The sequence below is a fragment of the Quercus suber genome, unplaced genomic scaffold (assembly GCF_002906115.3).
Source record: "Quercus suber isolate HL8 unplaced genomic scaffold, Cork oak 2.0 scaffold_74, whole genome shotgun sequence".
NCBI classification, from domain to species: Eukaryota; Viridiplantae; Streptophyta; class Magnoliopsida; order Fagales; family Fagaceae; genus Quercus; species Quercus suber.
The window spans coordinates 900,012-910,449 of NW_027069539.1; the positions used below are offsets into that span (position 1 = coordinate 900,012).

A 10,438-nucleotide genomic window follows, 5' to 3' on the forward strand; every position below is an offset into this window, starting at 1 on the left:
AAAGGCCAAAGCCATCATCAAGTAGATGAATCTTGGGTACGTGGTTTTTTTATCAAATATTTGTCTATAATTTTAACAAAATAATAAACAATAAAATATAAGTTGATTTGAAATATTAATAAAATTATTAATTATTATTGTTTAGTTGTTTCATTAATTTGTTTGTCTTTATAAACTACAATTTGTAATTTTTTTTTTCATTAATTATAAAATTATTAATTATTATTTAGCCTAACATAATTTAATTTGTTTATCTTTTATAATATATTGGTTAATTAAATTATTAATTATTATTTATTAGTTGCTTCCCTTAATTAATTATTGATTAATTAAATTATTATTTATTAGTGGCACCATGTGCATTTACTTCCCCCAATTCAAATTCCTTACTCAGCCCCATGTGATGTGCCCATCCACCCCCACCTCACTTATCAGACAATGAGACAAACCCCATCACAAGAGCCAGCTGCCAATCAAAAAATTTCACAAATCCAAATCACAATAAAACAATTAATTGTATCTCACCAACACCAACACCAACACACACCAGCACCAACGGATAAAGCCAAAAAGAAAAAGTCAAGAACAGGGCCAAAATATTAATAAAGTTAAAGCAAAACTGAGCCAATCACAGTTATTCAAAAAAATCAGATAAATTATTAAAGTTAACCGTTAAAGTCTTAAAAGAATAAAGAGAGAGCCTCATTCATTCCATTTCAAATTTCACGTCATTTTAATTTTTCAGATAAAAGAGAGAGACTCAGAGACTCAGAGAGAAGAAAACACTTTCATTTTAATTTTTCAGATAAAGAGAGAGAGAGAGAGCCTAAGAGAGTTAGAGAGAAAGAGGAAAAAAAAAGAGAGAGAAGTTATGAAATACCTTGAGGGAGCACCGGAGCAAGCCGAGCGACAGGCGACAAAGCAAGCCAAGCGACAAGCGAGGGGCAACAGAGAAAGCGACAGGCAATGGAGCAAGAGACGGGTGACGGAGCAAGCAACGAGCGACAAAGCAAGCGATGTGACCGAGTCGAGTGACGAGTGACGTGATCGATCAGCGATCTCCGATCTGATCCAATGAGCGATCTCCGATGCCCGAATCTCGATGTGATGTGCTTTGGACTGGAGCTCGAGTTGTGTTGGTTGACCGATCTCCGATGCGACGATGCCCGATCCGTCTATTGGCTTGTGTTGCAGTGTTGGTTGCGTTGCTTTGTTGATGTTTTTGTCTCTAGGTTTGCTTTAGTGATATCTGATTAGTGATTTGAGGTTTCTAATTTAGTGATTTGCAGTGTATGTTGGGTTTTGTTTTGTTTTTTTTTTTTTTTGGAGAATCCGTGGGTTTGCTTTACTGTTTACCATATGTTGGGTTGTTTTTTTATTTAGATTGGGTTTGCTTTACATTTAGGATTGATGTTGGGCATTTTTGTGGGCTTGCTCTGTTACATTTTTTTTTTTTTTTTTTTTTCAGATTTTAGTTAATTTTTTTTTCTTGAAAGTAGAACAAATAAATATATATATTTTTTTTAATTTGAAAGTGTTCTTCATTTTCTTAAAGGTGTTCCTCATTTTTTTTAAGGATAAAAAAATAAAATTTTTAAAATTATTATATATAAATTTTTTTTTTTCAAGTCATGGTGTTCTTGGGAACACCTTGACTCTAACGTGGCGCCGTCACTGACCATCTTTGCCCTTTTCCTCCAATCCAGCCGGCTATCAATCTAACCCAATTATAGCTAATTCCTCCTTTTAAAATTAAAAAAAAAAAAATTATTCATCTACCCCATTTCTGCTTTATATACTTGTTAATGAGTGGGATTTTTTTTTTGGTGACAATGAGTGGGATATTTTTAATAAATAATAATTCCTCTTGTGTCTTGTCTCTTGCCTCTATTGTTTGAGCCATCTTGCAGAATAATACTAAGCTGGACTCCATCCATCTAAACTAAACTATAAACTCAATCTGGATATGGGTTCTCACCGATGACGCAAGCCGGGGGTAAATTAATCGAGGAACAAATAGAAAATATAAGACTCTATGCATGCATATTACTCCTTTTACAAAAATTTTACTTGCTGACTCCTTCTATGTCATAAGCTAAAAATAATCACAATCGCCATTCTTTATCCAAAGATTCTCTCTCTAAAATTTCGGGCGAAAAATGATTTAAGGGTACCAGAACTTGAGTAAATCTGAACATAGCTAAAATTTGTGAGAAACTCTTTGCCATATTTCTCTATACGTGTGTCAATTATTATTTACGCGCTACTTCGTCCATATTCTTGTTTGGCATAAATGATAAAACACACAAGTCTCAAAAACTTCCAAGGCCGGCGAGAACAACCGGCCAAAAAAAAAAATCTCAATGTCCACGTCTGCCACGCGAATGTGACGAAGATGTAGAAGAAGAAGAAGACGACGAAATACTCCCTGTACTCCCATTCCCATAGAACAAATCCGACAAGTAATTCCCCAAATCATCAGGGGCAAATTTGACAAACGACCACGACCTGCCCCGATTCTTCTCATTGAAATTCCCATACGCCCCACCAAGCTTCCTCGCCACCGAAGCTTTAATCTCGTCTCTCAGTTTTGGGTCGGGCACGACCCACGAACTCTGTTTCTTATAAGCCGCTTCAAACGCCGCTCCAAATTTTTTATAACAGTCCCTGGCTTGGTCCAGCGAAATCTCAGCCTTTGGATCTTCCGGCAACGAAGATATCACTTTGCTCCATCCCATTCTCTCGTAATTCGAAGCGTACTGTTTCACCTTCAACTCATGCTTATTCACCCAATCATCACCAAGATAAAGCTTCAAATTCGAACTGCGGACCTTAGCGACGACGTATTGGAGATTATTGGCTAAGAACAAGTACGAGAGTGCCACGTCCTTGTATAGCTCGGCTTTGCCGTCGAGTTTGCAGAGTAAAACCAAGACTAGCCACGCAAATCGTACGGAAACTGGGCTATCGTCGACCTCGCTTGGGCTACCGAAATATGATTCTGGTAACGGCGTTTGTAGATTTAACGGCCCGTCGGCGACTATATCGGCGAGTGCGCCACTGTAATCGGCGAGGAGAGAGATATAGTTCATCACGTAACGTGTCAAGGGGTGGACCCCACCGCCTGGGACTGTAGCTTTTGACGGGTCTTTTTGAACGGCGGTTTCGAAATCCATTAACATTGTACGCACCGCATCGCCAAGTTTGATCAAGGAATTAATGGCCTGTGATCGGACGGTGGAGGTTGACCCGTACGAGAAGATGGATTGGATTTCAGGCAAGAGATCTGATATTGCTTCGTATAGGTCCAGAGTGCGAAACATTTTCTCCGGGGTTTTCTTGCACTTCGCCACGGTTTCCGGGAATCCAAACAGGCTTATTGCGGCCTCTTTGGAAATCTCAGAGAAGCAAGACTCTCTGATAGAAGCCGAGGCTGAGAACACGTGGTCACAGAGAATTCTTTCGCCGTAAAAGAGTGTTTTCACGGCGACCTTCACTGCGTTCAACCAGGTTTTGATTTTCAACTCCACCATTTCCCAATCCATCTTTTGCAAGTGAGAGAGACTAATCTGCCTCTCAACGCCGAGATGATACAGCGACTCATCGACAATCGATTTCCGAATTATCTTGTAAATCTTGACGCACTCTCTTCCATAACCAGACGATATCATACAATCCGCAATGGCTTTCAAATCCGCCATCGCGATCATCGAAACTCGCTCCACATCGGAGATCGAGTCATCCAACTCAGTCCCGAATCGGAACTCGTCCTCCTCCGACTCATCGCTTTCCTCAAAATCCGAAGTGCTCGCCCTCGTCGCCGAAGATCTCGATGAGCGATCCGACACCGATTCAGGGTCCAAGTTAGCCCTATTCACGGACAAAATCTGATAGAACTCCTTCTCCAACCTCTTCATGGCAAGTTGCATCAAATTCTGAGCCGCGACAATCTGTTCAGAGCTGGAGTTCTCGATAACCAAGTGCTGCATAGCGGCCTGTAAGTCTCTAACAGAGTTCAAATACTGTTTAGCCTCGTGAGGATCGGCGTGGAAAAGCGAGGTGACGTTTGCATAGGAAGAAACGTTAGTAGAGTCCCATTTGGTAATAAGAGACTCAGCAATCTCAATGTTCTCGTCCATTAGAGACTCAGAGAAAGTACGGCTAGGTGAAGCTGGTGGAATCATCGCCGTTCTAGAAGGTGAAGGTGAAGGAGATTTGAAAAACACGTTCCTCATTCCTTTACTTGGCATTAACAAATATCACAAAAGCTTTTTGTTTTACTTTCTTTGTTTTGCTGCAGAATGAGAATGAGAGAGAGAGAGAGAGAGAGAGAGAGAGAGCTAATGTAAAGTGGGTCTTTGTATTTCTTTGTTTTGTTGAAATTGGTTGTTTTTGGTTTTTGATGAAGAAATGTGGGGAGTGGCGGGGGTATTTATAGATTGAGAGTGAGAGGGTGACGTGGAGTGTTGGGAAAAAAAAGCGAGGAAGCTTGTTTTGGCGCTGCGTGAAACGAAATGGTTGACGCTGTCCTGTGACTCTGTCAGCAATAGTGTGTATATGTACGACTATTACTAATTCGCCAAGTTGCTCTGTGAGTTGCCTTTGTTGCATGGAATTATTACTAGTATTTGACAAAACGAGTGAGATGTGATCAATCATAAATGTTTTTTGATTTTGCAAAGAAATAATGGCTTAAGTCAAAAGGGGAAAAAAAATTGCATTAATCATGATTGTCAATTATATTTCAATAGCAACAATTCCTAATAAAATATGAAGTTATTATAAATATATATATATATATATATTATCTCAGTTCTATTAGTCAAAGAAAGCATGTTGTCCTTTGTAAATTTGATCATGAATGTAATAAGAGCTTGAAGTGGTTCAAGTTTGGTTCATTAAGCAATGAAAATATAAATTTAGAGTTTAGAGTTTAGATTTTATAACTGTTTATGTATTTTTACATTATCTTTGAGCTTTGTGTTAATTTCTTAATATGAGATGTAATATGAGTTTGATAATTCTTGTGGGGCCCGTGGGCCCGATAGCCTCGGCCCATCGGGTATTAGGCCCAAGACCAACGTCGAGGAGGACTGAACAGCCAAGGCTAAGTTAGACAAAGCCTCCTTTGTGACCACGCCGAGGACCTGTTCGTCCTCGGCATTCTAAGGATAATCTTTGGGAGAGGACAAGCTCAGAGCAAGCTGTCACATTCGCACTTAATGCATTCACCTAACCCTTCTGGCTGCATTAATGGGGATATAAGCCCTTAGCAGAGCAACGTTGGTCAGAGTGAACCACTTGAGTACTGATAAGGCCTCTGATGGGACAGACGGCCAGAAGAGAGGCAAATGGATGATCAACAGATGGAATAAGGAGATAGGCAGATGAAAACTATGTAAGAAAAGCAAGTAAAGAAAAAGGAGGAGGGGAAAAAAAAAAAGAGAACAAAAAGGTCTCCTCAGCCACAGGCCGAGGAGCATTCCCTCATTTGTAAAGAAAACTCTTAGTATTTTTTATAAAGAAAGTTCATGTCTGGTGATCGACGGCCAGCGCCTAAACCTTTAACCTACTCTCAATAAATTTATTGTTTGGGCTTGATTGGGCTGAAAACCCATTCGTACTCAGGGTCAATCCAAATTGAGTCCCTACAATTGGCGCCGTCTGTGGGAAGATTTAGGGTGTCGGCCGGCGCACCAGGCGAGTGTTCTAAGTATTCGTTTTACAGTAGGTTGAAAAAAAAAAATATAGAAGATTTGACAGTAGAAAAAAAAAGAAAGATCTTGATTTTATTATTTCATGAATAGAAAAAGTACAAGTTACAATCAGAGGCTCAGGCAGGTGTGTTTTACATACAAATTTACAAGCTAATACTACCAGCTATTTCTACAAATCAGAGGCCCAGGTGGAGCCGCCCTAAGAAAAAACTAGCCGGTGGGAAGTGTTAAGCCGTCCCTTTATTGGTATAAAGAGAATGGGAGAGCTTGACAGGAGGCGGAGAAGGGGAAGGGCAATCATGTTTCCAGGCCACCAACAACTCCCTTCTCGGCCAGGCGGAGCTGGAACAAAGAGAGGAGCAGATGCAGGGGCTCCGGAATACCTTCCCCTATGATGTTCCCTCGATTCTTTCCGATCCTCTCGAGTGTTGGCCGTTGGAGACGGCAACACTCGAGCACCGCCCATGAGGTAAATTCGCACATCTTCCTCGTCGGGGGTGTGCTCCGAGGAAAGACGTTAGGTTCTCTAACAACACCCCTCTGGGACACCTCGAAGGGCGCCATCGGGGTTACGCCTAGACTCTGCCGCACCGAAAGCCCAGTAAGGGCTGCGGCCATACCGGTTTTTGTCAATCCCGGTAACAATTCCGGCGGGGTTGTTAAAAGGGCTTGGGAAGTTGGAAGAATGTGTTTTGTTCTATTTGTGTTGAGAGGTCCATGGGTTGTGGAGAAACCATCTCCCCACTTTATATAGGGGTTGGGGGTTGGTAAGAATTAATTCATGCAGAGTTCGAAAAGAGAATTATCAGTTGGGATAATAATGAAGTCATCAATTTCCAAGGAGGCCGTAGACCGTTGGACTCGTGTTAATTCACGAGGACATTAATGAAGGCGCGTTTCGCGCACCGAGGCGTCCAGCGCGGANAAAAAAATAAATAAATAAAATATAAAACACTTACATAAGAGAACCAAGAACTTAAAGGGGTGTCCATTATTTTACTTCTTATCATGCACACAAATTCAGAAGCAAAGAACAACAAGTAAGATGAATTTATTAGATTAAAATATAATCGTAAATTTCATCTTGAAAAAAGAAATCCAACAACGTGAGGTGTATTGAGTGTGATTTAATTATAGAGATGATTTTATTGGTTAAGAGAAATTATATTGAAAATTCATGGCTCTATATATATATGAAAAATTTGATAATTAACTATTAGTTGGAGTAGAATTTAAATTTCTAAAACTTAGATGATAAATTTTATCTAACTTAAATTATTGTTAAATTTTATTCCTTAGTCAAGAGTTTAGTAGCTTAATATCCTAATAAAATATTAATTTAATAAGATGCAACTTGTAGAAAAAAAAAAATATATATATATTATATATATATTTGATGGTAGACTTTTAGTTTTATTTTTAAGGCAAAATTGTAAAACCCACCTTTAAGTTCACATAAATTCATTTCAATCCTTTAACTTTACTTTCGTTCAATTGAGTTCTTTAAATTTTAAATATGTTCAATAAAGATTTTGACCAATTCTATTAAGTTCTCGCCATTAAAGTGTCTAATTTTTTTTTTCATTTTTTAAAATCTAAAATAAAAACATATATGGTTTCACAAATCTGCGTAATGAAGAAACATGATTGGTAACTCAAAACAAGAAATGTCATTCTTCTTTACCTTCACCACTGTTCTCTTCTATCTCCACCTCTCCTCAACCCCACTTTATACTAAAACCTTAGTCCTCAACCCCTTCATTGCCCCACAAACTAGACCAAGGAGTTGGCGACCAACACTTTGAATTCCTCATACTCATAAGCCTCCCTCCCTCCCTCCCTCTCTTTTCTTTTGAATTTTGCAACTGGAATTTGATGAATTTGATGGTTTGTGTGTGTGTGTGTGGAAGTTTTGACCAATGAACATATTTAAGATTAGTATGTTGTTGTATGTATTTTTCTTATTTGAAGTTTTGGCCATTGGAATAAGCTTGTTGTTCTAGTTGTCAGTTAACGAATGTAAGATTCTATTATTTCTCCTATGGAGGAATTGCCTGTTATTGACTTTTTTAAGATACTACCAAGGCTATAGGATCTATGTGAATCTAAAATGTGCTTTCATTGAAAGCCTGAGTAATTGAATATTTTTGCCATTGGAAATCATTGATTGAAAGTTGCATAAGTTGAGTAAAGTAGATTCTTTGAATTCATGCCATGAGAGGTTTGTGGGGGCAATAAGGGAGTTGATGAATATAGTTTGGGTTTGAAGTGGGGCTAAGGAAGATCAACTAGATCTGTTCTTTGTCTTCTTAAAAAAAAAAAAAATTTTAAAAATTTTATTTTTATTTTGGTCTTTGAAATTTCAAAATTAGACACTTAACGGCAAGTAGTTAATGGAAGTGGATGAGAAGCCTTAATTGAAAAAAATTAGAAACATAGAGAACTCAATTGAACAAAAGTAAAATTAGAAGATTGAAATGAATTCAAGTGAAACTTAAAAGGTGGATTTAAAATTTTTGCCTTTATCTAAATTAAACAGTTGTTAAATGTTATACCTTAATTTAAGGAAATATATCATAAAAAATAATATAAAAGTAATTTACTAATTAGTTGTTTTTAGCATTTTGATAATAGACTTTTAGTTTGAGTAGAAGCCAAAAGTTGGTTTTTATTTTTATTTTTTATTTAATTTAGAAAGAAAACATGGGTTGTTGTCGGGGATTTAAGTTTAGAATTTTTTATAATTGGCTTTTATTTTGAATAAAATTTAAACTAGTTGAAGTTTAAATGTATAAAATTAATTTACTAATTAGTTGTTCTTAAAATGTTAATAATAGACTTTTAGTTGGAGTAGAAGTCAAAAAGTTGGTTTTTTTTTTTTTTTTTTTGGAGAAAGAAAACATGGGTTGTTGTTTGAGATTTAAGTTTAGAACTTTTTCCAATAAAATTTAAATTTATTGAAATATTTAAGTTTAAAATTTTTTCATAATAGACTTTTAGTTTGAATAGAATTTAAAAATTTTAAAGTCTAAATGTATAAAATTAATTTACTAATTAGTTATGTTCTTAAAATATTGATAATAAACTTTAGTTGGAGTAGAAATCAAAGCGTGGGGTTTTTTTTAAAAAAAAAAAAAGAAAAGAAAATGTGAGTTGTTGCTTGGGATTTAAGTTTACAATTTTTTATAATAGACTTTTAGTTTAAATAGAATTTAAATTTGTTGAAATTTAAATGATAAATTTTTACCTAAATTAAACATTTGTTAAATATTATCTCTTAATTTGAGGAAATATATCATAGTAAATATTATAAAATTAATTTACTAATTAGTGAACGTAATCACTTGGCAATGCAATTATAGTTTCTTAGCCAACTTTTGTTATATAGTATAATATATGATGATATTTGAAATGCATCAAGTTGACCAAGCAAATTTATACAAGTCTATTTAATTAAAATGATAAAATTTAGACACAATACCTTAGATGATATTCTTTAGGTTTCCATCTTAAGATTCAACTATATGGCTACTTAACTAAAAAATACATTTTCATCCTATGAGAAAAAATCCACATGGCAAAATTTTAAGAGGGGAATTTAAAAATAGTACCTAAGTATTATACTTAAATCTTGCCCTAAATAAAAAATACAATAGATAAATGGAAGGTAGATAAATGGAAGGGAGATAAGGCGTAAACTTTTATACTATAATTCATGACATAAGCATTTCTCAAAAAATAAAAATAAATAATTCATGATATAAGCAAATGAGATAATTAAGGTTGGAATAGGTATCACTATCTTGCTGGTGAGAGTAAAATAGGCCAGAAGTTCATGACTTCTTATTTTTCTATACAAAATTTCTTGAACTGAATAGTCATCAAAAACAATTTTATAAGTTCTGATTAATTTGTATTAGTCATACTATGAAAAGTTGAATTATATTGATAGAATACTTGGTCAATACCTCATCGAGCTAGCTTGATTAATTTCAGACGTAAGCTTATAGGAGTATACTTCTTTTTGTGCCGAATATATACACGAGAATACGACCTTTGAGAAAGTCTAAGCAAAGATGATTCATTAGGCAATGATTAAAACACTAACGGTATATATACAATATACCTTCCTTTTTAGGACTTTCGCTTTCTTTTATATTCCTTAATGCCTACGATACTATAAAGGCTCACCTCAAATGACGTGGTCCAATTAAATTTGTTACAATATTAATTATATCAATTTTTTTTTAGACTTTTTAGTTTTTATTCGATAAAAAAATACTACCATAATAATAGATTAGCTATAATAATTTTTCCTTTTAAGAATCATAATAGCACATTAATAAAATACTAAAGTATTTAAAATTAGGCAAAAATGCAAACTAACCCTCTAACTTTTAGTCTTTTTTATTTCAGTGCTCTAACTTTCAGTTTTATCATTTCAGTCCTCTAACTTTCAATTTTGTCAATGTAGGATTCTGTTAGAACTCAGTTAAGGGTTGCCGTTAATTGAGCCAAAAAAATGTTGTTTTGGTTTTTTTTTTTTTTTTTTTTTTTTTTTTTTTTTTTAAATAATAAATTTCAAAATTAAGAAAAAAATATGTAAAAAAAGAAAAAAGAAAAAAAAACATTTAAGGGGAACAATAGTCAAGTTTCCGATCTCGGCAGATATAGTGCCAACTAGTTCGTTGCCGAAAACCGGCTTACTCAATAAACTGCCA

General features: G+C 35.5%; 1 protein-coding gene across 1 annotated transcript; it reads right to left on the reverse strand.

Moving 5' to 3' along the window:
- Nucleotides 1-1,981: 1,981 nt before the first annotated feature.
- Nucleotides 1,982-4,398, reverse strand: LOC111989124 (exocyst complex component EXO70H1). The gene has a single exon (XM_024020921.2). The coding sequence runs from the start codon at nt 4,248-4,250 to the stop codon at nt 2,361-2,363; it is 1,890 nt and encodes a 629-aa protein (XP_023876689.2). The 5' UTR covers nt 4,251-4,398; the 3' UTR covers nt 1,982-2,360.
- Between the last annotated feature and the right edge of the window lie 6,040 nt (nt 4,399-10,438).

Bases quoted from the DNA above. Each gene is read 5' to 3' on its own strand.
- LOC111989124 (XM_024020921.2), bottom strand. From the start codon at position 4,250: ATGCCAAGTAAAGGAATGAGGAACGTGTTTTTCAAATCTCCTTCACCT.